We start from the raw sequence: 26,928 nt of genomic DNA, 5'->3' as shown, positions 1-26,928 counted from the left end.
CCCTACATATAAACCCATATCCCATCATTACTTTGGGGCAGCTAGGGAACTCAGTGGATAGAGAGCTGTCATGGAATCAAGAAGACTCTATTCAAATTCATCTAGCTTTGGGATGCTGGGTTTCTTAATCTGTTTGCCTGTTTGTTCATTTGTAAAATGGGGATCATAATGGCACCGAACACCCAGGGTGGTTTTGAGGATGTAGTGAGAATATAAAGTGTTTAATAGGGATGCCTAACACACAGGAAGCTTTATATCAATATTCACTTCCTGTAGTAATCACCATCATCCTTAGTTTAGCTGCCTTTCTCTGGAACTTCTCTGGGTCCATTTCCCTTTCTGAACATGCCTCATAGTTGACTGAATTTGGTTGTGGCAGCTTATGGACCCAACCTCGAGTCATTTCCTACCTTTAACTGATGGTGTAGTTTTATTTTCCATTTTATATCAAACCAAACCAAGTGTGAAGGAAATCCATATTTGACATTTTTCCTTGTACAGAAACTGCCTGTTTATTCCTACCTTTTGTTTCCCAGAACCTAAGCTGTTTTTTTTATTCAAACAACAGTTCTGCCCAATTCCAGGGTGAGTTAATTCAGGGAGGAAAAATAATCTTACTTACGTAACCCTGTCAGAGGTTTTATGAAAGTCTGAACAATGCCAGCTGGCTCCTCCTTAGCCATTATTTGGTTTTTTTTTCCTTAAAGGATTCTAGTTTATTAAACAAAAGTGATTTCCCGTTATAGAAAGAACATTGCCTCCTTTCTTTATCCAAGTTATTCCTGCTTAAGTATTGAGTGATCTTATCCTTTATTATAATTGCAACCAGCTAGCCAGGTAGAGATCAAATTCACTTTTGTGCGGGCCCAGGTGCTCTTCTAGCATAGATGAAATCCGTTCTCTGATAAGATTTCCATAATTCACATTCCTACAGGCCTTTAAGGCATGTGATAATCACACTTGTGCAAGAGCCTTCAGTGGAGGCTGACCTAGGGTATTGGAAGCCATAGGGTCTGTGTCATAAGGGTCAGCTGAAGAATCAGTACAAGATAACTTTTAAGTATTGCTCCATTTGGCCCTGAAAATCAGCAAGTGGGAGAGAGGCAGATTGAGGCCTTATGATAGGAAGAATATCCTGACCGTGGTGGCTGGGTCCAGATGGCATGGGGAGCTTCAGGAAGTGTTGGGCCCCCTCTCCTAGAGATAGAGGCTGGATTGCCACTTGCCAAGGAGGGTAAATTTACCAGAGTTGGTTTCTTGAGTTGGATGAAATGGCCGCTAAGGTCCCTACCAACTGTTAACTTCCATGATGTGGATTCCAGTGTTTCTTCCCCAGATCTTGGTAAGAAAAGTGTCACTTGAGTAACATCCTCATTTTATGGCTAAAGAAATAGACTCCCCAAAGAGAAGGGGCTTGTTCCGATTCCTAGAGCCTGTGAGAAAGGGTCAAGATTCCAATGTGATGACCCCACGACCAGAGTTTGTTCCACCACAGCCCAGTGCTCTGAGGAGTGGGAATGTCCATGTAACCAGGCTCCCCGTCTAACCTTGATTTGCTTGGTAGTCAGTTCTCATCTTGTAAGTCTCGACATTCTCTTCAAGTGTGGCCTATCACTCTCGTGGCTCCGCTCTGCCGGTGACATCAATGAGGGCCTGGATGGCAAACCACTCCAGAATCCTTGCCAAGAAAACTCCACACTTGGTCAAGAAGTCTTCTTTTTGAGGGCTTTTATTGACATTTCCATTTCCATATCCCTTTGCCTAGTCCCAAACCAGGACAGATGGTAGAAGGGCATATTTTTCTGGGGTTGAAGTAGGTTGAAAGGACAATCTCAGGGTTTTCTGCAGATTGTTTACTTCAAATGAACTTTCTATATTTCTTCCTAATGTTTGCATTTCATCTTATTTTGTGCTTTTTACAGCTTTATTTTTACACCGGTCCTGTCCCAGTTACAATGTCAATGTGCCTTCTGTTTTTCTTGAGGTAGTTGGGGTTAAGCAACTTGCTCAGGATCACACAGCTAGCAAATGTGTCTAAGCCTGGATTTGAACTCGGGTCCTCCTGAGTGCTGGAGCTCTATCCACTGTGCCATCTAGCTACATCTAGTACAGAAGTACTTTTAAATTAGTCAACAAACATTGATAAAAACCTACTCTGCCTTAAGCACCAGACTAAATGCTTTGGAGACAAAGAAGGGCACAGATGTGATTCCTGGTGTCCAGGACATTCAAATGAGGGTAGAGTGCATGTCAGTAGTTGTAGATATTTTTCCACTCATGACTCTTTTTCATCAAAGCAATGTTTACACAACTTGTGGTATAGATATATAAATCAGGTATACATATAAAATATTTACTCATAATCATCATTTCACAATCTCAAAATTCATTTGGGGGGTGGGTCTTAAACCACAAAGCAGAATTGAATTTGTGCATCTCATGTTTCTCCTGAGCTACAGAGGCCATCCCAAATGTTCATGGGGACTATTTGTGTGTGACCTGTGGCCAGGCATCCTAAGTTTTTATTGGGTTGCTTGGCCACAGTCAGACACCATAACTTGACTCTAACATGGTGATGTCGTTTTGGTGCTCTTCAAGAACGAAGGACAATCACCAACCAACCAAGAAATTGGGGTATATATACGAGAGAGAGACTGAGGGAGGGGGAGAAAGAACATACAAAATAGACTGACATATGGCCCATACCGTTGAGCCCTCCTTGGTCTGTGTCAAATGCAGGGAGGGTAGTGCCAGTTTCTCCAATCAGGAATGGGTTTCTGCCTTGATAGAATGGAGTTCCTGTTTCTTTACATTGTCTCAGCCAGTCTACATTTATGACTTTTTAAAAATTTTAGTCTGTTTTCCTCTGCATCAGTTGTATCTCTGAATTCAATATATTGTTTCTTCTGATGTATTATTCCATTAGGGAGATTTACCACATATACCCCAACCAGTGGGCACCCATTTTGTTTCTTGTTTCTTACTCCACGGAACAAAGATGGTATAACATGTTTTGGCAAACACCAGCCTTTGTTTCTGGCTAAGATATCTTTGGGGTTTTTCTCTAATGACATGATCCGTGTTTTGTATCTTGTTTCTCTTTTATAAAAATAAGGACTCAAATGATAAATTGATTTTCCTTCTCCTTGGGATTTTTTTTTTTCAGGTTTTCAGCTTTTGTTGTTCTAACATTACATACGTTTGCTAATCTATCCCTCATCTTCTCTCTCCTGGAAAAATGATCTCTTATGACAAAGAAAAAGAGAAAAACAATATTCAGTGAAACAGACCCACACTGTTCTACAACCATAGGTCTCCTCTTCCTCCTCCTCTGCACCCCTGAGAAGGAAGGGAGGGAATTGGCGACTTCTCTCCAGGACCTTAAGTTTCATCGTGTTGCTGTCCTCTGTAGGAGACATCTTAGGGCTACTCAGAAGGACTCCATACCAGACCTATGCCGACTGTGGTTGGGAGGTTGCCTGGTGTATTTGAATGGGAGCTCCCTAAGGGCAAGAACTGTTGGATTTTGGTCTTTGTATCGTCACACTTTCCACCATGAAAGAGTGGGATTGAATTGGACGGGGAGTCAGACAGCTGAGCATTCTCTGAGACCCAGTTTCTTTATGTGAAAGCCAAAGACTTTAGCCAGATACTCTCCAATCCCTCTCCCAGCACTGATTCAGTCTTAAGCCCCTCAGTGTTGTCATTTGACCAAGCTTTCCCACAGCCTGAGGCTAACTGTCACAATTGTCACTTGGCTATTTCTGCCGTGGCATGTCCTAGTATCGTAAATAGGATCTCCTAGAATCTCCTATAGAATGTCCCTAGCCCTGCCTGACTTTGTAGTCCTGGTAGGCTCCTTTATTATACTCAGTTCCCTGATCTAGAAAACAGGACTAATGACAAGGAGCTGCCTCACAGGACTGGGGGATCAAGTGACCTCTGTCCTCCTTATCATCATCCATGTCCCAGCAGATCCACACCTGAATCTTTGTGTATTAGTCCATCCATTTTAATTTTCTATCATCTGTACACGGATGGGTTTGACCAAAACTATCATTGGTAGGGACCCTGGCTCGCCTGTCATCTCTCCCACCTGTCAGTCGTTTTGATCTTCAGGTCTCTTAATTAAAACCTTCATCCCTGTAAGTACTTCATCCATATGGTAACACCCCCAGTGTAGATTCTGCTCCCTTGGTACCTCAGTAGATGGGCTCTCCCAGGGCTGTGGTCAAAGGTATTCATCTCCCATGGAGCAGCCTTTGGAAGTTGTGCATCTCTAGACCTGTATGGTCTGCTCAGAAGGTTCCCATCGGCATGCTGTGGTGGGAAGAGCCTCAGAGCTGGTCCCGGTTTAACCTTGGGCAAGCCCCGGCTCTCGGGCTGTCGGCCTAGATGTCCTACCAGCTCCGAGTCCATGTCACATTGAGGTATCAGAAAGAGAGTCGGGAGTCAAACCTCTGAATATGCTCCAGGCCTCTGAATATCTCTGATGTTATTGGTATGGAAGCCCCTTCCCCCAACACAGACCCCAAGCCCTTCACAGCTGCTGTGACCCAAAGATTCACCACCATGTGGCCAGATTTGGGTCAGAGCTAAGAGTCAGAGGCTAATTCTGCACATCTTTGATGTTTGCATGAGCTGTCACTTGAACATTATGCGTAGACTTAAGGTGTATTATCACCTCAAATGCTACTAAAATTTCTCTTTACTTAGAGAGTCTTCTTTATACAAACAAGAAGGGATTGGATTTGCATAGATCAGAAATTCAATCCATTAGCATTTATTCACTGTCTACCTTGTGTCAGCACTGTATTTCTAAGTACAAACACAGGCTGAAGTAATCCTTGCCTAGGCCCTGGAGGTAAATTAAAATCTAAGCAAGATGGAAAGAGCAGGGAATTTGATGAAAAGTTGAGTTTTTTTATTTTTTGAAAAAATAACTTTATTAATCTTCTGGAAGAGTCAGCTTTGAAAACACTAGTTCAGAGACAAGGGCCCAGATTCAGATTGTTGCGGAATAAATCGGTTATGTCCAATTGATCGTGCATCCACTTATGTGTGAGGCACTGTGATAACTCCAGAGGGATATAAATAAATAAGACCTTCCAGGAGTTCCCGTTCTAACTGTATCAAACTACTTCTCAACATTTTACTGAACCTCATAGCCTGGTTGCCCTGCTCTTGATAAATGCACTGTAGCTTGGGCATGTGTTCTCTAAACTGAACCCAGTACTCCGGGTGTGTCTAGTGGAGCTGTGACCTTCTTTAAAACTCTTGTGATTTAATCTGTTCAAAGGTAACATCAATCATAGAGAAAGGATGAGAGGGCTTCCTTTTCAGGGAGGCGGTGCTAGCCTTGGTAACGAGGAATCTGTGTGATGGGTAATATGTGATACTCGGTCCATCACTTCCCTGGGTGAGTGACTTAATGAATAATCTTTGGAGAAAGCTGCTCACTAGACTTGTTTCTTCCAGTTTCTACTTTGGTTCTAGGGCTTAACAGTTTGTAGCCTCAGCAGCCATCTCCACTTGATGGATGCTTCTTGGCCTGTCAAGAACAGAACTCTAGAACCCTGCAGCATAATCTGAAACTAGAAAGGACCTCTAAGATTATCTAGTTCTGATTTTTAAAATGAGGAAACTAGGCCCAGAGAAGTTGAGTGATTTGCCCCATCTGATCAATAACAAACATTTGGGTTTTTTTGTGTACCTTTTGTGTACCTCTCTGAGGATACAAAAACTGAAATGAAATAGTCTTTGCCCTCAAGGAGCATACATTCAACTGGGTGGATACAACATGAGCACAGATATATTCAAAATCATTTCCACATGAATGTGTTACTAACTTGCAAATAAATCAGGCTTCGTGGACGAGGTGGTACCTTCTTTTAAATGATGCTTTAAAAGAGGCAGAGGTGAGGAAGGACTGCATTCTAGCCATGAGAGACCGCTTATTCCAAGGCACAGAGGCGGAACAGCTAACAGGCCAGTTTTTAACGGGAAAGACTGGAAGGGTCACACAGGTATCAAGTGGCAGAGGCGGGATTTGTACCCAGGTCTCCTGACTCTGGATCCAGCACTCTTCTCCTGCCCCACAATAAGGGTTTGTTAATAAAATTAAAGCAAAAGGATTGGGGCATTTTTTATTAAATGGCATGTCATACTGATTTGGGTTCATTTCTCTTGTGCAGAAGAAAACCAAGGAAACGTACAGGTTACAACTGAAACTCTGCCAAAACCTACTGAAGAAGGACAAGGTATGAAGGTCAATGGGACTAAGATGATTAGTAATGCAGAACACAGGAATAACAAAGTGAGTAAAAGTCTCCCACCTGGGTGCATCGACTGCCCAGATGTAGACAAAATCATGACCAGTTGTGAGGTTTCAGAAACCAGCACCGTAGTGTCCCTAGAACCTTTAACCTCTGTGAAGCCTGGATTGACAAAAGCGCCTTCAACAGAAAAAGAATGTGAAACATCCAGCGTTTGCCCATCACCAGAGGGCAGTGCCAGCCTCCCGTTGTCTAGTGGAGAAGTTCCATCAGGATTGGGCCTTGACCACGAAGCCACCGACAATCATCAACACAACTGTGGGTGGGATGTTAAAAATCCTTCCGAGACCAGCATTCCTCAGGTGAAGAGCAAGAAAGATGGCGTTCTTTCTTTGGAAGCAGACCCCCAAGAGGCACCTTTCCCATTGAGCTTAGCTTGTGTGGGGTCTGGGAGTATTTCCACGGAAGAATGTGGCTCTGGAGATGTGCTCCAGAGGACAGAAAAAGTCTTCTGGACCAGAGAGGTCCCGAGAAAAGAAGGCTCCGCTTCTAGACTAGCGGAGGAAGAACAACTTCAGAGTGTCCAGAGCAAAAGTCGAGAAATACTACCTGTTAATTCAACGCCAGAAGGAGAAGAAAGCAGCACATCTCCTTTGAAATGTGCCAGGGATGAAAGAGGATGTGTCCGTGGTAATGGCTGCTGTGTACCCAGCCCCAGTCAGAGCTCTCGAAGTCTCCAGCAAGAGAACTCTCATTCTCCCTCAGAAGGAGATCCTGTGAAAGTTCCTTCAGAAAGTCAAGAAAATGTCAACAGATGTGAAGGCAAGAGGGTAACTTGTCCTTGCGACCTACACCACGATGAAGACACTCTAGAGGAAAGTGACGACTTGGTGATGCAGAAGGAAGAATCAGAAAAGACCGTCTATGGAAACCCAAGCGTATTTGACAGGAACGTTGACTCTTTGGTTGGCAGCCAGACAGGCCCAGGAAGCACCACTGAGAAAAGAGACCTCACTGCTTGTTCTGTGCCAGATGAACCACCCAAGCCTGTAAGAAAAGTCTCAGAGGCCAATAAAGTTCTTCCCCAGTTCCAGATGGACAAAAAATGTGACCTTGCTAACCAGCCTGAGGCGAAAGAAACTCTGGGTTTCTTAAAGAGGGGTGTTATTCCATTTGTAGATGGACAGAGAAGTGCTTCTTATGAGCAGAAGGAATTTGTTTCACACCCTGCGGAGTCCAGTGAGGACAAAGAGGAGCTTTTATGTGAATTATCTGGAAAGAAGTCTTTCGATGCTCGTGACCACAGTGAAGCAAGGGATTGCCAAGAATTGTCTTTAGGTGATAATGCAGAAGAAGTCTGCAAGGGAATAAACGAGGTTTCTCCGCAACAGGCTAACTCCATTTTGGAGGATGGAGACAAGGTCATTGCTAGCCAGCAAACCATTCTGACTCACATGAGCAATGTGAAGGATGCCTTCCGCCCAGGTGCCACCACCTGCCGTGCCTCTTCCCAGAATCATGACGTCTGTGCTAAGGCAGTAAACTTTAAAAGAGTGCCAAAAAACACAGTTGGGGGAACTCTAGAGGCGATGTCAGCAGTATCCATGTTATCTAAAGAGGCAGAGCGTGAAAGTGCTCAATCCCAGGGATGTCACAGCTGCCTCCGGAGAGCTGAAAACGCCCCAGAAGAGGACGTAAGTGCAGAGGGTGTTGCCTACAAGTCCACTGCAACCTCCTCAGAAGCTGAGAATCGCTCTGTATTGACCTCTGAAGACACATTGGTGCCCAGTGATCCTCACTGTCCAGGAACAGAAAGTAGCCCGGCCGAAACTATCCTCGATGTGAGACATCCCTCGGGGGAAAGTGAACTTTCTAAAGAAGAAACTGAAGATAGTTTTCAAGAAGGCAAGATCAGGAATGAAGCGGCTTCCTGTTCGTTAGTCAGCAGAGCCTTAAGCAAAAGCACACTTGCCTTGAGCCATGTTAAGCCTGGAAATTTCATAGCAAAGTCAGCTCGAAAAGGAAAGAAACTGGGAACACAGAGTAAGGAGACTGCATTACCTGGTGAAGCCCAAACCTCTGAGGTTAGTGTTTTAGAAAGTAAGCTGTCCTCAAACATTCCAAATCCTGCAGAACCGAAGGACCTGTGTTGCAGCTCAGATGTGAAGGGTATAAACCAAGCAGATGGGACAAATAAAGGCCTTAAACGCCAGAGTGACCTTAACAATCCAGTTGAATGCTGGAGTGAAAGTGAATCGTCTACAAGCAGGCATCATGCTGTGGGGATCTCTGATGTCCAAAACACAGACAGTCATAAGAGTGAAGAGATTTCAAAACCTAACAAAGGGTTGCGCTCCAGTCGCAAAGAACTGCTAATTAAGGACTCGAGTACTGTCCAGCCATCTTGTGGTCTTCCAAAGAAAAATGTTTCTAATACCTCCCTCGATAATGAAGAATCGACCGTGTGCAGAGCCGCCCCAGCTCATCTTCGTAACAAGCTTGGAGAAGAGGTGTTAGAAATGAAAGAATCTGGTGCAGCTAGGAGTCACAGAAGGCAAGAAGAGCTGTCCCGGCTTCAGACAGATGAGCCTTTGAGTAGGGACCAGCCTCAGGGAGAAGTACGAGTTCCATTTCAAAGACTGATAGATGAGGACTCTGTTGTATCAGGTGCTTCCAATTCCTTTAATATGAGACCTCTGAAAATCTTAGCTTCTTGTACAGGGACACCATCGGGAGACCAGAGTCATGGCGGTCTTGGTAATGCCGTGAGCTGGGAGGGCAAGAAGCTGGGTCAAGCGGCACGAGACAATGAAGCACATGGGCCCAAGAACTCCTCGGCCCGTGGGAAGGGATCTGTTACCAAACATGAGCCAGATGCAAAGTTATCAGATACCACGAATGGAAGAGTTATTGAAGGAATACTTCCAGGGGAGACACAAGGAACAACTGGAGGGCCACAAATGAATTCTGTGTTTGATGAGAAAGATTCCTTAGAAGTTTCTTCCAGAGAGCATGATCTTGGTGAAAAAGCTAAAACAGAACATCTTCCTGTGTCAGCAGATGTCAAAGTCCTCCCAGAAATTTTAAAGAATAGCACATTGAAGACTAAAGGGAAGAAGAGAGCACCCGAGAGAAGCCTTAACTTTGATACAGGAGGCAAGAGAGATACAGCAGGAACATTCCAGCCAAAGCTGGTCTCCTCTATGACAACTTCATCTGTTGAACTGAATCTCGAAAATAAAATGAACAGAAGAGAGATAGAAGAACAGCAAAGGACCTTAAATAATTTAAAAGTCAGAGAGGAATCTGAAGGGGAAATGTCGAGAGAAGAAGGTGGTGAAAAGAGTTCAGATGCTCAGAGATCGTGTTTTAAACGGAAGAGGATGTGTGGCGGGAGTGGAACAGAGAAAGCTCACGCTGTCCAGGGCTACAGGTGTCTTAAAGGAGGGCGAGAAGGGACGCAGCCAAAGAAAAGAGGAACCTTTTCCCAGAAGGAAGCTTCACTGAACGCCAAGCCATTTATCGGGCCAACAACGGGCCTGTCATCACGAGACTCGGCGAGTCAAAACCACCTTCAGGAATACGCACGTGAGCAGAGTCCTTTGAAGGATATAGGAGCTGAGGTGACCGAGGAGGAATGTCTTCCTCAAACTTTTCTAAAGATGGATAATTCAGAGTCGAGTTTCCCCACTTTCACTAGGACACCACAAGACATTAGTGGTTCTGGATGGGAGAAAACATACGGTACCTTTGCGATTCTCCCATGGCAAGGACAATCTCTTCCATCATTAAAGAAGGAGCTAAACATCCCTTGCCATGAGCCCAACGAGACTGGAAGAAACACGAATGATGTCCAGGCGTGGGTTCCTCTAAAGAATGCTTCAGAAACCATCTCGGGCAAAGAACACGGAGTCCTCCGCTGGTCTTCTGCTGTCCCTCCATTCTCTGCTTTGAGGGCCGATCACACGCCCCAGCTGAAAGCCCCGAGACGCCTTGTGCTGAACAGCACGAGGCTTGAGAAACCTACCAAAGAGTTGGCCTTGCTAAGCAAGCTGTCCGTTCTGGCCAGGAAGCTGCTGACCGCGTCCACGGCGACCCAAGAGTTACGACGTCAGCCATCAACTGCCCAGCTTCTTCCGGTGGCTGAGACCTACAAACGGCTCAGGTTTAAAAAGCTCCAGGATGAATCTCCCCACAACATGACGCAGCTTAACCTACGCCTCGGTGATTATGGGTGCAACAAGACACTTGATGGTCATCAGCCTTTGGCACTTTATCCCCTCGAAGCTCTCAGAGCAAGCTTCTTAGACTTGATGAACAAAATGCCATCATTGCAATTCAATGCGCAAATCTTCCCAATATCCTTTCACATGAACCTGGACTCAGAGCTCACAAGTGATTCTACAAGAATTTTTTCTGAGCATTGTTCCCCTCCTGAGAGTGCCCCAGCAGGGGATCCCATGCACCCGCCTCAGCCTCCAAAGTGGACCGTGTCCTTCCTTATGTCCCAGGGTTCTTCAGGGACAGCCACATTCAGGGAAGATGCAGGGCTCGGTTGTGAGCTGCGCTCCCATGCTGCCCTGCAGACCCTGTCCCCCGGGCAAGCCCCTGGAAGCAATGCTATCACGAAGGTCAGAGCCGGTTGCTCTGTCCTTGGCCTTCATACAGTTTTAGCACTTTCTTCCCCTGGATGTTATAGGATCTGGACGAGAAGGAGGAGCTTATCCAGTCATTTGCCTACCATCCAGAGGCTCTTCATGACTCAGTTTACACAGGGCTTCAAAGGGTTAAGGCTTCAAGCATCTCTATCCAACAGTCTCTTCCCTTCTCTGCCCCACTCAGTGGGCAGGGTACTGTCCATATGGAGCCAGCATGGTCCTTCTGCCTGCCCCTTCGAAATCACTACTCTCCATTCCAAACACAGCAAGTGGCCGCCAACTCTGGGCATCAGGAACAGGTAATGTCCACGTCTGTCGGCTTTTTTTTTTTTTTTTTAATTTTTTTTATTTTTTGCAAATGTTCAGTGTATATTCCCTGCCATTGGGCAAAGGAGATGGGGACTGAGTTTGAGTGGGAAGCACAGGATTCTTTTCAGGCCTTTTCCTTCTGCCTTCCTCTTCTGCTAACTGGCCACCTCTGCAGAGAAAGGCCAGTAAGTCTTGTCTAGACTTCTGTTATCACAAGGGTTCTTTTCTTTTTTTAAATTTCATTTCCTGGATTCTCTTCACTCTTGAAACTCATTTCTTTCTCTTTTTTCCCCTCCATATTTTTTCAAACTTCTTGGCCAAACTCAACATGAACATATATACTCCTGATAATGTATCGCTGAGAGGTTAATAGTAATAATAAGAAGAACTAAATAATAAAGTGACATCCTGTGATCATTTTCATCTGAACCCCATCAGAAAAGATGATACAATGATAGTTACATTAAAGCACTTTCCAGTTTGCCCCACGCTTCCAAAAATGTGATCTCTACTATAGCAACTTTCTCCAGAGATCTCAGAGCATTCATTATCCAAGCATGATGGAATTTAGCTCGTGACCCTTTTCCAGCTGGTTTGAAGGATTCGCTGCACAGCATCAGAGCTGTCGTGGCCTGGAAACACCTTATTCAGCTGGGCCTTCAGAGGCCAGCACTTCTCTCCCCAACAGTTGGGAATAGCTTCGTCGTTTGTGAAAGCTAAGAGACGAAGAGATGGAATGCTGCCTTCTGCTCTCACTCGTGACTGGCCTGACTTTGCACCTTCCGATTCCTAAAGAAAGACTGGATGCTGAAGCACAAGAAATTAGTGAATATCTCCTTCCTACGTACCCACCATTTTCTGGGGACTGCAATAGAATGGAAGCTCATCAAGGGCAGAGGCAGATTATTTGATGTTTTTGTTCTCCCAGTGCATTGCACGTAGTAGATAGACGCTTAATGTTTTTTGAAGTTAAATGAATTATTGTAGGCAGACACTTTCTCACTTAAGAAACTTGTTCATAAATAGACATCCCATCCTTCTCCCCCCAAAAAACAAAACCTTATAAAAAAAAATCTGAGGAGCCAAGGCTAATTTAATGTCCCTCAGTCAGGTTTTGTCTTGTGCTTCCAGAATATTTTGCTAGTCCTGACAGGTTTCAGGGCTTATCAGAAAAACAGAATTTTGGAAATGTAAACAAAAACCCAGAAGTAGCACCCAAGAAGCTCTGGGTTTTTTTCCTTAAAGATTTTGAAAATGGGGCAGTGGCTGATATAAGAAGTACCAGCTGAGATCCTTGGGTCAAGCCCTGGTGGCCTGTGCCCTGACCTTTTGGGAACAAATCACATTGAGGAATGACAGAAGCCCTGCTGTCAGAGTGGCCCCAACCTCTCACACAGTTGCCCTCTTGTGCACAGAGCATGAGCCATTAATTCTGTTAGACTCTTAGAAAAGTCTCAGAGTTGAGTTTGGTTCAACACTTGATCATTTCACCATATGATGAATGGAACGAACCTCTTCCATATGATTTTTCTCTCCCATATCGACACCCTCATTCCCGTTTGTCATCTCTGTCTGTTTCTCTTTCTTGTTTCTTGATTTCTCTGCCTCTGTCTCTGATTCTTAAAGAGTTATGATATGCAGATGTTTGGGGGCTTTTTTCACAGGGAGGGACAGAGGGAGAAAGAGGCTGTTCTGCCACAGTGACACCTGTGAGGACACGGGAGCTTTTCCTTAGTTTGAGATCCTTCCCAGTCATTAAGGGTTCCCATCCTGCCATGTGCTTTTCGAGAAGGTCCCTCACAATTCCTTGCCAGGGCTGAGAGATCATTTCCTAAGCCAAGTGTGGAACTCATGTTTCCACTTGTGGCCTTCAGAAGGCGTTTCTTTTTCATTGTAACTAGTAGTAAATATCCGCCAAAGGATTTCATGCCTTCCTTCAGCAGGGCATGAGAATACTGACTATCGCAATCTTTTAATGCAGCGGTATGGAGAGCTTTGGGCAGCCAAAGCTTCCATTTATCATAATATACATGTGTCTCATGTTGTTACATTTTCGAAAACCTCCTTTGAGCCTTGGCATCCCCTTGTGAGACAGGACAGACAGATCCAATCACCACCTTAAAGATGCGATCAGGGTTCGAAGTGAGACGAGAAGAATAACTAACTGGCTTACCCAGGGCAACACGAGCTGTCCTTAGGTCAGGATCATATACTTGGGCCTATCACAGCATTGTCACACCAGCCATGGGACTGATGTTCGCTAGCCTGACAATTTTCGGGTGGACAGAGACTTTCATACCTTTTTCTGTCAATGTCTGGGATTGCTTTTCCCCATGGATTAGAGAAACTGTTCAGAGCAGTGAGGAGACTTAGAGAAGAAACACAAACTTGTCGTTTTATGGACCAGGCGGAGAAGAGATTCAACCTGTCTATGCAAAGACAGGGTCAGGTCCTGGGAGGGTCCAGCCAGTCACCTTCACATTTCACATCCTGCTATATGAATGGCTTCAGCAGCAGCAACTCAGGGTTACCCGAGGAACTTGAATTGACAGAATGTTCGCCTCCTAACCCTTCAGAATCTCTTAGTTCTTAGTGCTTGAGGAACTTAGTGTTGAGGAAATTGTTTTTAGGCAACCTTAAATGCCTCAATAATGAAATTATTCCATTTCATTTCAATTTTCAATAATGAAAGTAGCATTCTGGAGGTCGTAAATATTGATATTTTCTCCAAAAAGGATAATGGACTCATTCTACTGGGAGAGCTTTACTGCCTTCCCAAATCAGAGAGCAGAGTGTTTATGGTGAGTTGCTAAAACTAGCCACTTAATCATTAAGGTAACAGCCTGTTGGCGGTTGCTATCCCACTTCTGTTCCACGGATCCCTGCTCCAGAAACCAGTCTTGGTTTCCCCTGCCCTCCGTGAGGTAGATGAAAGCATCCTGAGCAAGTTGTCCACGTCCCAGAGCAGCACTGGGTGTCCATGAAATTGGGCAGTCATCACGTATGCGTGACATCTTTGGACATCTTTTCTTTCCTTGAGTCACATTTTAATAAGCCGTGTTCTCTTAGAAGCAGTGGATGGTCTGTTTCCAAGCGCTCCCCTCACACTCACGCTCATCTCACTCCCTTCCTTTCGTCCTTAGAAATCTTTTCTCTTTAAACTCTATGATGTAAGCCATGACTACCAGCCCATCCAAGTTACCCGATACTCTTCTGGTTAGGAGGATTATGGTGGGGTTTTTGTTTTCTTTTTTTAAGATGCCAGACTTTTTTTCTTCAGGAATCCTGAATTAGAATTAAAACCACCCCAGGGATCGCACTTTTTTACTCTCTAGTTGCTTGTCCTTAACGTGCTTGCTTTTATCCTTTTTCTCCTTCACACCAGCCATGCCATCCTACCACACGTGCCTCTGTTGGGCATGGAAGCCACCCCTGTTAAGACCAGAGACAGTCCAACTAGGTAAGCTTCGTACCGGCTGTTGTATACCATTCACCGTGATGGGGCCTCTTGGACCCCAGTGGGGGCTGAATTACCCAGAGGGAAAGAGGCAAATCAAGGATGAATTTAGATCATTTAAAACATTAACTGAAGAAGTCTCCGGAAGCACTGGGTGTCCCTTCTAATGTGTTGATATGAATGGGGTCTCACTCACCTTCTTTATCAGAGAAGTATATCTTTTGACCATGGTGTTCCAGTGTGTTCCATAATCTTTCTTTTATTACATAAAATATTTCCAACCACGAGTCCTTTCTCCTCCTCTAAAAGCTGGAATGAACTTGGAAGTCGTGTACATTCTAGCCAGGTGGGAGCCATGTGGAGAAGCCAGAAGAAAGTCACAGATGTGACTTTGTTCTCTGCCTCTGACCCCTCCCAAACCTCCCATTCCTTTGGTAAAATGGGATTGATAAGCACTTGTGCTTTCTAGCTCACAGAATGGTTAAGGAGAAAGCATTTTGTATGAACGTTTTAATACTTTTAATATTTTTTATTTTGCCCAGTTACGTGTAAAAGAGTTGTTACCATTTATTTTGAAATCGTTGAGTTCCAGATTCTCTCCCTCCCTCTCCCCAACCTCCATTGAGAAAGCACATGTGAAGTTATGTAAACCTTTCCGTAAAAGTCATATTGCGAAAGAAAACCTAGATTTCTGCCACCAAAAAACCAACTAGAAAAAACCTCCAGGGGAAAAAAAAAGTTAAACGTATATCCCAGTCTGTATTCAGCTACAATCGGTTCTTTCTCTGGGTATGGATAACAAGAGGAAAGCATTTTGTAGACATTTGCCAGAGATGGCATTAATATCCTGGGCTATTTACTGGCATCCAGCTTGTAGAAGGCTCCTTTAGGGAACAAAAAGGAATTTTGGCTCACGTGTTATTTCTGAAAGGGGGTGGCCTAGAACAGCATCGTTTCATCTTGGCTTCAGGCCTGCTTTCCATTTCCAGTGGGCTAGAACGGGGTTGGCAAACTACCTCTTGGCTCAGGGATCCTCTAAAAACAAATAACTATAAATCGCTGACCCTCTCGGGATGAACCAAGAAATGGTCAGCTCTAATGCTTCCTTCTTTCTCCTTTCCGTTATCTCAGGTCGGGATCTCCAGTCTCTGCTTTGGCACCAAAGTCCTGCTTAGCCTTTGAGCCAGTGGTCAGTGTGCTCCGGCTTTCCACCTCTGACTACCAGATTCCTGCTTTGAAAGAGCTTAGGAGAGTCCCCCCTGTGTGCTCCAATCAGCACAGCAGTACCACCCAGAAAGAGGTAAAATTATGGGCCCCTTCTCACGTGGGAACCTTGTTCTGCTGGGCCTCCGAGGCCGGAGCCAAGAATGGCAGGAGATGGTCTGCCCTAGAAGTGGTGGATCTCCCTCCTTTGCAGGGGAGGGACACTGTGGGCGGAGCTGGGCTGGATTGGAGTGGGCTCAGGTCCCTTTGAGTGCCTGAATTCTGCACTCTGATCTCGAAGAGGGCCGCGACCATCAGTGGAGAGATTCCTTATTAGTCATGGCCTGGGCACCCTGAGTCTTCCTTATGCTTCTCCTGGGCCCTGCTTAGAGCTGCCAGTCTTGGTCTTCCTCCCACAGTCTCACTTGGCACTCGCTCCGGACTCTTCTCTGAGTGTTTTGTGATCGGCCAAATTGTAAAACCGAATAAGCGCATGACTTGCATATGTCCAGAGCCCCTGTTGTGGTTCACTGCCCTGGCCACCTCTCCCAGAGCGCACATCCCCATCCCTGGGCCACTTCTGATCCTTTCTCAGCTTCACTGTGCCCTTGTGTTCTCATACATTTCTCAGAATAAGGTGGGAACCCAGGTGGGCAGGAGAGCACAAACAATGGGATGTGCGTGAAGAATTTACATTTTCTAGATTTCACAATTGAATTGTGTGATTGTTTCCCAGGCCTATAAATTAGGGGTGACGGGCCCAGTGACAACCTTGCTCTTAGGAAACAAATTGTCCATTGATCCCAGTAATTCAGAAAACCAATGAGGTGATATTGGGAGCAAGTACAAAGCTGCTTTATGAGTTTTTTGGGGTTTGTACTATTTTTTTCTTTACGGGTTTCTTCCCTCTGTCAATAGAGTGAACCAGAGAAGCGGCCAACAAAAGTCTCCCAGATTAGAATCCGGAAAACCATTCCTAGGCCAGACCCCAACCTCACCCCAATGGGCCTGCCTCGACCCAAAAGGTGAGTTCTTCCTCTGCAGTAAAGAAATCCTGCAACTTTGCAGCATCCAAGACTTTGATTCTTGACTATGTGATCCTTTAATTTGGGGTCACCTCAGCCTATTCTTTGGAAGGGGCTGCTGACTTTCTGGTTTGTGGAGTAGGAAGAACCGTCAAAAGGGAACTGAGATGTGACCATCTATGAGAATGATGAGAGAAATCATCCCATCCTTCAGGGCTTGGGCCCTCATTCTGGGAAATAGCAGAACTTGAAGAATTTTCGTTGGCTTTTTGCTTCTAGTGTGGGTGTAGTTTGACAGACATTGCCCTCTGTGTTTTGACCCAGCAAACCCCTTTTTTCAGTCAAATCCTTCAATCATGTCAAAGGCCCAAATCAATGGGCCTTTCTGTTGTTAAGTAAAGAGAGCAGTTTCTTTCTTTCTTTTTTTTTAATAGCTTTTTATTTACAAGTTCTATGCATGGGTAATTTTACAGCATTGACAAATGTTGTTTTGTTCCAATTTTTCCCCTCCTCCCCACCCCTCCCCTAGATGGCAAGTTGACCAATATATGTTAAATATGTTAAAGTATAAATTAAATAAAATATATGTATACATGTCCAAACCGTCATTTTGCTGTACAAAAAGCATCGGAGTTTGAGATAGTGTATCATTAACCTGTGATGGAAATCCAAAATGCAGGCGGACAAAAATAGAGGGATTGGGAATTCTGTGTAGTAGTTCTTAGTCATCTCCCAGAGTTCTTTCCCTGGGTGAAGCTGGTTCGGTTCATTCCTGCTCCATTGGAACTGATTTGGTTCATCTCATTGTTGAAGAGGGCCACGTCCATCAGAATTGGTCATCATATAGTGTTGGTGTTGAAGTATAGAATGATCTCCTGGCCCTGGAGAGCAGTTTCTTAACTGATCATTTGGAAATGATTTTCCTGGGACACCTATGTAACCTTTGTCATGAACAACCAGGGTGAGAAGAGCTGGTCATCTTGTTGCAGTTGTGTAGGAGGGGGGGCTATTCTGAGCAGGGGACTGGCCCCAACAAGCTGGTGGGCAGCACACTGTGGCCTCGTCTGTGATTCCTCCCCCTCCTGGAGGAGGAGAACAGAATCTGGTCACTCAAAGCAGCCTCTCGGTCTACCCAGGGAACTCTGGGCCCCCTTCCTGATGTTTTGGGAACAGCCAGTTTCTGCCCTCACTTATCCTCGGGTTCTCTTTTAGTGGACACAGGTGCCCTCGATGCCCTGTTTCCAAGGAGCCGAGTCTTCATGAGAGGTCTCCCGTTGTATGGGCAGAGAACACTTGGCCAAAAATAGGAATCCTTGGGTTCTAGGCCTCTGCCTCTTACACTGCCTGTGGGAACTGGGAGCACCAGCACTCGCCCACTCCATAGAATGCCTTTGAGGATTAGATTAGCTACCGCTCGTCCAAGGGCTTCAAAAGTGGCTCCAGCCCTGAGCGAGCTCAGGACGAGGATACAAGGGACTCATGTTCTCTCCTTTTCAGGCTGAAGAAGAAGGAATTCAGTTTGGAAGAAATCTACACCAACAAAAATTACAAGTCCCCTCCTGCGTCCAGGTATGTCCCCCGTGCCATCTCTCGGTGGCCCTGGCCGATGTGGTCATGGGAAATGTGGGTGCATGGGCCAAAGGGATCGGTCCCAATATCAGAGGGGGGCCGGAGCCTCTTTGCACGTCCATACTAGACAGACATGAAAATACAGGCCAGGGCTGGCGCTGAATGACTTCCTGGGACCAGGGGCGCTCCAGCACCGGCTGCTGAGAAATGGAGTCGGCTTGGGGCTTGTCTCCCCGTTGTCCCGGCTACAGAGAGTCTTCATTATCCCAACAGTAGAAGTAATGGCCTAGTAGCTAAGACTAAAAACCAGGAGATTAGCACACGAGAGAGGGCTCTCCAAACCCTTATACCTTGGAAAGCCGGGATAGCAGGACGTGGCCCCAGGCTGTGAAGCCTGCAGTGGGAGGGTGGCTGCAGGGCCAGGCCTGGGCTTAGCTTTGGGACAGACACCCTACAGTCGGCCAGAGGGGCTGCCCCGGGATGGGGGAGAGGTGCTCTTCCTGGGGATGCCGGAGGACTCTTCGCTGTATTCATTTTAGAGAGGAGTTCTGGGGGGTCGGGTTCGAGGAGCCAGCCCTGGCCCCTGAGGATCCTCCCAGGCAGAGCCTCTGCGTGTACAGGCCTAATGGCCCCGTTTTGATCTCCCAATCCCAGGTGTTTAGAGACCATCTTTGAAGAGCCCAAAGAGAGAAACGGGGCGCTCATTTCTGTCAGTCAGCAGAAGAGAAAGCGGGTCCTGGAGTTCCAGGATTTCACCGTCCCCCGGAAGAGGAAGAATCGTGGTAAGATCAAGGTGACGGGCAGCTTCACCAGGGCAAAAAAAGCTGCCCTGCAGAGCCAAGAGCTCGACGCCCTTTTGATCCAGAAGCTAATGGACCTGGAGACTTTCCTTGCCAAGGAGGGAGAAGACGAGCCGGCTTCAGGCTGCTGAGGGGTCGAGTCCATGGAGGAATCTGGGGACCACTGGGGGCCGTTCTCTTGGACCTCCTCGGTGAGGAGAATCTCGTGGCGATTCTCGGTCATTTAAACCACTCAGCCCGCGTGAGGGATCCCTGGTGAACAAGCTCCGTCGAGGCGCCGACATCTCTGCTCTGCTGCTGAGGAAGGCTCGCCTGCCCTCCCCGGCGAGGGCCCGTGCCCTCCCCGGCGAGGGCCCGTGCCCTCCGCAGCCTTGGCGCGCCCCCGGGCCAGCGGCCCACCTGTGATAACACTAGGATCCCCAGGACCCACCCACCTCATTTTGCACGTCCCTGTGGACTTTCTCCATTGTTTACAGCGGTGCTAGTCGCAGAAGCTGAATCACCTTGTTCTTGGGACCCCCGACTCGCGGGAGGAGCTGGGGAGTGGTTCGTCCTGAGGTTGTTCTTAAATCCTGGGAATGAGTCTGCTTAGCCCTGGGTTCTGTGTGAGTGGCCTCCCCCGCCCCGCCCGCCGGTGCCCCGGCCACTGGCACCCGAGGAGCCCAACAAGGCACCATTCCAAGTCAGTTGCACTTTTCAATGTTGTGGTGTTTCCTCTTTTTATTATTATTGTTGTCATTGTTGTTATTATTATTATTATTATTATTATTATTGCTGCATGTTGGGGAGCCTTTAAATGTGATTTTTGTTTTTGTTTTTATTTTTTAACATGTGGAGGAGAAAGGCATTTATCTTTTAAGCAGAGACTGTTGGCTATGCCATGTGGGTCTGACCCAGTCCCTCACCGGGCGGTGCGAGCCCCGGCCCCTCCCTCCCTCCCTCTCTTGGGCCGCTCCTCCCCCACATGCAGGGCTGGCCAGCCCGGAGAGGAGGGGCCCCGCGGCCGCTTCCCACCCTCCAAGTGAGCGGACTTTGTGGGCAAAGAGCCGGTTTTTCTCCAGGTAGTTTTTAATGTACTGGGACGAGATGGGATTTTACTTTGTTTTATGGTCAAAACATGATGGTGGATGATGCTGGACTTACTCCCTGGGGCTGGCTGGGTTCAAAGGCTTATTCCCTAAGTCTCTATATGTATGAAAAACCGCCTGCTTCGGGGCGGAGAGGGCGCGTCCACGCCTCCTTGCTGGAAGTTGCCTGGAGAAGCCCGCCCCAGCGAGGGCCCGCGCTCTGGTCACTGTGTTTGTGACCTGTACTTGAAGCTTTATGAAGAGAGAGGGAGAGAGAGAGGGGTTGCAGCTGCTGTAGAGCGAAGCCGCCTTCATTCCCGGAGCCCTTCTCCTCGGGATCCGCTTGGTCCCCTCCCCCTCTGCTCTCTGCGTTTCTTTTTCTTGTAAGCAGGTCTTCCTTTGTAGAGAGCTGGGCCTCCCTGCCAGGGATCAGGGTGCTCCTCTTCCTCCAGGTCCCTGGCACCTCTTCCATTCTTCCAGGCCTCTCTGCCGGGTACCCTCCGGGGCACACAAGACCCACCTGTTGCGTCGCGTGTTCCCCCTTGGGATTAACTTACTCGAGTTGGGTGGAGGCCTTTGGCCTCTGCCCTTCCGCAGTCCGGCTGTCTGCGCCCGCCTGAGAGAGCGTGGGCTTTTTCCCTTGGAAGTTCCTGGCCTAGACAAAGGGACCCAGAGCGTCCGCTATAGACGGATGGGACCAGAACCCTTGCCCTCCAGATTGGACCAACTCGGTATCGTCCGTGGCTGCAGCGGGCCCAGGCCACATCCTAGAGGCCTGCAGCCTTCAGACCTGCCTGGGACAGAGGGTTCCTCCCTCTCTGTGCACTACCCTGGAGGAATAGTGTGTGCTCTTCACAGCCTCTTTTCGGGGCGCCCCTTCCCCCCCAACCTAGCTGTCTTGTTCCAGAGGGACCATTTTGTCAGATCCGTTGGCGGTATCGGGAGATTGGGTCCCGTGACAGTCGGTGGACCAGGAGGCAGACGCTGCCGCAGTGTCTGTAATAATGTCATTTCAGCTTTAGCGCAGCCACAAGTGGGACTCAGAAAGGCCAGGTGACCAGGGATTGATGAAGTTCTGGCAGCACTGTGGAGGGCGAAGGGAGCCCCTATAGTGAGCCCCAGCGGCCCTTGTTATTTCTCAAGTCAGCTGACTTGTCCCGTAGCTTTCCTTCCACCCCCCAGTTTTAATGAGGCCAGAAAGGCTTCTTTTTAGAGACCTTTGCCATTCCCTCCAAGTCTCTTATCGGGCTTCCAGTCACTCACAGGGAGTTGTCGGATGTGGGGGCCTAGAACTCGGTAGCCACGTCTGTCGTCATGTCTACAGGCTTTTCATGACACTTGCAGCCCCCCTGGCAGGGACCAGGTTCTGGCCCAGCTGGCCTGGATCACCTCAGGGGCGAGCGTGTTTCCTGGGTGGGACGGGGGAAGAAATCTCAGGTCTGAGCAGCGTTCTGCTTGTTGCTGACCCTTTCGTGGCTGACTTCCCTCTTCCTACCGCTTCTCTCCCCCTTCCCTCCCTTTCTAGTCTCATTTCTCTGTTCATGTGAAAGTACCTCATTCAAACCGATCATGTCTGTGTTGTCTTACTAAGGGGGAGGGGGGTGCAGTGAAGAGACATGTAGCATTTGCCTTACTCGGAGCCCAATGAGCTCAGAAACTCATGCTGTGAATCCCAAAACATGATGCTCCCCTTCCCCCCAGCTGTGAAAATCATGACACTTGGTCACACTTTTGCCTGAAGGGCACGCTGGAGCTGGAGCCAACTTCGAAGAACGGGGGCATCTGTTCTTCTGCCCCGGCTGTGGGCTGCTCGGTAGGAGGGTTCTGGGATGGGGGCTCTAGAGCCGCCCTCTCAGTCTCCAGACAAAGATTTGATCTTCTTTCATTAAACACTATGTATATTAAGATCAACCTTTAGGCAATGATGCTTTTCTCTTGTCACTTTGAGGCAGGGGAATGATAGGCAGTTATTTTTATTTTGTTTTGTTTTTCCTTTAATGCCTGTGGGAAAATATTTTTTAAATTTCTTCTGGTGTCTGTGAAAGGACCTAGGATGTACCACATTGTGGGTGGCTTTATCCAAAGCATTACAAAGAATTGGCAGAAGTGTCCCTTCCTACGGATCTTCTCAGGAAAGGACCCTCCCTGCCAAAGGAACTGAAATCCTCACGTCCAGGCACTGGACAGGGGAGAAGGCTTCAGCCGACGGAAATCAGAGTTTAATATTCCATTGAGCCACAAACCCAGCCCCAGACGTTTTCTGGGTATCCTGGTGGGTGGGGTGGGGCGGGGCGGGGTGGGGGTTGGGGGAGGGTGGAAGAATAATGATGGTCAAAATTGTTACTTCAGCATTTTCACAAGCCACCTCGTGCTGCATTTGACTTCTGGGAGACGTTTCAGCACCCTTGGTGCTGGACAGGGCCAGTAGCTGCCTGAATAAAGTGTTTCTATCTTATCATGAGAAATAGTTCGGTGAAATTTGTACATTTTTGGTAATCTCAATCATGCCCCTTGAAGTTTCATTTGTTTGGTAGTTTGTGAATCTGAAATTCCCACTGTTATATGTGTTAATTTATGAAAATAAAAAAAATTAAAAACCTTTTTTTTTTTTGAAAAAGTTTCAAAAATTCTCAAGTCTCTGTGATTCTTTCTTGTGGCTACGGCATCGATGGGAATAACATGTTACCCTGGGGAAGGAGAGAGAACATGCACGTTCCGGTGAATGGCACCTTCTGTATCGGAAATGGCATAGGTGCCGTCCCTGTGGGCTTCCATCTGTCACTGAAAATTTTCATTGACCTCTTGTGAAAGTTCCCTCCGGGCCTGGGATAGCAGACATTCCTTTCCTTCTCACTGGGGTGACATACGTTAAGCTTTAAGTCTTCAGACACTGCTCAAAGAATTCTGAACAAGTCTGATTAATAGGATGGGTGAGTTTTGGACCGGACTGCCCGGCCCCTGCCCTTCTCAGTGTTTGTCCTCTCAGTTACCTCCTACCGATTACATGTGTTTATGCCTTAGCTTCCCGCATCAAAAACAAACTGTTGAGTTTGGGGACTTTTTGCATCCCTGCCGTGATGTTTGATACACAGTAGGTACTTCATGAATACATGTCCCTTTTTTCTCCGTCCTTCTTTCCTTTCCTATACCCCTTCCTTCCTTTCTTCCTTCCTTCCTTTCTCCCTCCCTTCCTCCCTCTTTTCCTTCCTTCCTTCCTTTTTTATGTCAGATCCCTCTGGTAGCTAGAACTCTATGGTCCCTTTCTTCAAATTTCATTAAAGCTTTTTGTTTTTAAAACGTTTGCATGGATAAATTTTCAACAGTGATCTTTGCAAAACCTTGTGTTCCAAATTCTCTCTCCTTCCCCCACCCCTTTCCCTAGATGGCAAGTAATCCAGTATATGTTAAACATGGTAAATAAATGTTACATCCAATATATGTATGCACATTTATGCAATTCTCTTGCTGCACAAGAAAAATCAGATCAAAAAGACAAAAAAAATATGCAAGCAAACAACTAAAAGAGTGAGAACGCTATGTTGTGCTCCACACTGTTCCCACAGTCTCTCTCTGGGTACATATGGCGCTCTTCAGCACAAGGTCATTGGAACTGGTCCCAATCATTGTTGAAAAGAATCACGTCCATCAGAATAGATCCTCATATAGTCTTGTTGAAGTGTATAACAATCTCCTAGTTCTCACTTCCTTCGGCATCAGTTCCTGTCAGTCTCTCCAGCCTCTCTGAAATCCTCCTGCTGGTCATTTCTTACAGAGCAATAATATTCCATCACATTCATACACCATCACTTATTCAGCCATTCTCCCACTGATGGGCATCTTCCCAGTTTTGTTTCTCGCCACTACACAAAGGGCTGCTGTTCAGACATCAGTATGCTGCTGACTCTGCTTATTTTACTTTGTCTCCATTTTAAAAAATGAGTAAGGAATAGTGGAAGTGGTCACTGGTGAGGAGGGAACTGGGTGGGTGGGACTCCAGCTGTGAGGCTGGTTCCTTGTCCATGATACTTGCTGTGGCTTCGGTGGGAAGGAAAGCGGGAGCACTAGCTCATTGCTAGGGTGTGAACGCCCCTCTCCTCACTACTGCCAGGCTCTCCTCCTTCCCAGGCCCTCAGAGAAGTCTCCAGTCATTGTCCTTTGCGGCATTTGGACCAGTTCTACCAAGTTTAGCCCCATCTGAGGGCTTCAGAGATCTCCGGCCATCATGTCATAGAACGATGATTGAAATGCACGCCCAAGAACAGCCATGGGCAAGATCTTTTATTCACGTGTTCACATTCTGCCCCTAGCTGACCCCCTGCTGACTCCCAGTCAAAGAGGACCTGCTTCCTCGTCCCACCACTTAAATAGGGTCTGTGAGGTCACACACAGCCAGTCAGAGAAGGAGATGCCTCCCATTAACGATGTGCTCTTGATGCAACCAGAATTCCCGCCCACAAGGTGGTCCCTGCTTATTCATAGAAACCACTTCCGGGGGTCTCGTTTGCCCTGCTCCTGACTCCTCCAACCCTTACACCAGGGGTCGCCTGGGATGCTGATAGGGGACCCTTATGTCCATAATTTCTGGAGAAAAAGTGTGCTTCCTCACGAGTCCTCTGGCTGCTCCTTGTGTTGATGGGTGTCCCCAAGTCTCTGAAAGTGTCTTTAGAATATTGCTGTTACGGAGTAAATCATCCTCCTGCTCCTGCTCACTTCACTCTGTTTCCGTCCGTCCAAGTCTTCTCAGGTTTCTCTGAAGCCCTCTCCTCCATTTCACACAGTATATTCCAGTACATTCATGTTACCGTGATTTATTCAAACATTTCCCAACAACAGGTCGCCCCCTTAATTTCTAACTCTTTGTCGCCACTAGTTAAAAAAAAAAAATTGCTCCTCTAAATATTTTTGTCCTTGTCGGCTCTTTTCCCCCTTCTTTGGTCTCTTGGGATACAAAGCTGGTGCTGGTGTAGCTGGATCAAAAGATAATCAGTCGCCCTTTGTAGCTTTTTGGATCTAGCTCCAAATGGCTCATTAGAACGGATTAGTTCACAGCACCAGCCAAGGTGTATTAATGCATCTCCAGTATTTGTCATTTTCCTTGTCAACTTTGCCAATCTTACGGTATTGGATGTATGGCCAAGAGCTCTCACATTGAACTATCTTTGAAAATGATTGGTTTCCTGGCAAATCATTACGCATTTTGAAACATTCTGAGCGGGGCTCACCAGCCCACCAAAGTGTATGTGTGTGTGTGTGGGGGGGGGGGGGGAAATGGAGAAAATGTTCGTAACAGGAAAATGATTAAGAACCCCTGCACTACACCAAGCTGCCCCTCTGTTCAAAAAAAAAAAAAAAAAAACACCTTTTCTCTTAATTAGGAAATAGTAAAAAGTTACTAAAAGGAAAATGTCACTGGAAAACAAAGTAAAATTGCTATTTTAAAACCAGTAGTCTTGAGAAAGTTTGTGAAAGAGAATAAAAGCTCCCTAGCTATTGAAGTGCTTCTTCTACCTTTATCCCCATCAGAATTAGAAATGAATGTTGCCCAGAACTTCATTAACCAAGATGTAATCAGCTGGACACCCCATTCTAGGGGTGAGTTAGACTAGATCAAACGTATTTATTAAGCTCTTACTGTGTGTGAAGCACTGGGAATTCAAAGGTAAAAGTGAAAACGTTGCCTGTCCCAAAGAGTCAGCCTTGGCTAAACAGGTGGCTTGAGCTTGTCAATAAACTTGTGGCCCCAAGTCAGAAGGATCCAGAAATTACGATCTTGTCCAGTCTTCTTGGAACTTCTTCCAGGAGTGGAAACAAGTATCTGCAGCTGAGACCTTAACTAACATGGGAGCAGGGTCAGAGAAGCGAAGAAAGATGATGGAGAAAGTAGAGGGTTCAGCCTTGGATCTTGATGGGAAAGAGCCCAAGCTCCTCTTATTGAAGAGGAAACCAGATTAGAGATACCCAATTTCACACTTGTTATCTAGGAGGTTTTAAAGGAAGGATTTGAATCTAAGTCCTCTGATGCCAGAGTCAAGCCTCTTTTAGTCAATAAATATTTATTAAGCACCTACTGTGTGCCAAGTACTAGAGATACAAGCCAAACCACAATCACTGCCTTTAAATGAGGAAGACAAGCAAACAAATACCTACCAACAAGCGAGAGAGAGGAGAAATGGGAAGTAATTGAGGAAAAGCACTGGATAAAGAGTTGCGAGGAAAGGCTTCCTGGAGAAGTCAGTGTTCTAGTTGGGATTTAAAGGAAGTCAGGAGGTAGAAGAGGCACCATGGGAGACAGCCAGAGGAAATGCCCACCACGGAGAGAGAGTTTACCTGTGAGAGCCACGAGGCCGCTGGCAGGGACCAGTGTAAGTTGGAGAGTGAGATGTGAGAAGACTGGAAAGGCAGGAAGGGCTTTGAATGCCTAGTGGAAGGTTTTGTCTGATTCCGGTGGCAAGGGAGAGCCCTGGGAGTTCATTGAAGCGGCAGTTGTGGTAGCAGAGACACATTAGATCTGTATGTCACTGGGGCTGAATGGAGGATAAACCAGAGGGGAGAGGCCTGAAATAGG

General features: G+C 46.7%; 1 protein-coding gene across 1 annotated transcript in view; it reads left to right on the top strand.

Annotated features, from left to right (window-relative positions):
- Positions 1-22,990, top strand: part of PRR14L (proline rich 14 like) — a 51,165-nt gene extending 28,175 nt beyond the window's left edge. The window contains exons 4-9 of the mRNA XM_051976285.1: positions 6,195-11,232; positions 14,628-14,702; positions 15,831-15,999; positions 16,821-16,927; positions 18,425-18,496; positions 19,151-22,990. Of these exons, the coding sequence (XP_051832245.1) occupies positions 6,195-11,232; positions 14,628-14,702; positions 15,831-15,999; positions 16,821-16,927; positions 18,425-18,496; positions 19,151-19,427 (5,738 nt within the window). The 3' untranslated portion in view covers positions 19,428-22,990. The remainder of the gene's footprint in view (positions 1-6,194; positions 11,233-14,627; positions 14,703-15,830; positions 16,000-16,820; positions 16,928-18,424; positions 18,497-19,150) is intronic.
- Positions 22,991-26,928: the final 3,938 nt, after the last annotated feature.

Source organism: Antechinus flavipes, chromosome 1, assembly GCF_016432865.1.
Source record: "Antechinus flavipes isolate AdamAnt ecotype Samford, QLD, Australia chromosome 1, AdamAnt_v2, whole genome shotgun sequence".
Taxonomy (NCBI): domain Eukaryota; kingdom Metazoa; phylum Chordata; class Mammalia; order Dasyuromorphia; family Dasyuridae; genus Antechinus; species Antechinus flavipes.
Note: the sequence above shows the minus strand (reverse complement) of the source record. Positions and strands in the feature narration are given on the sequence as shown.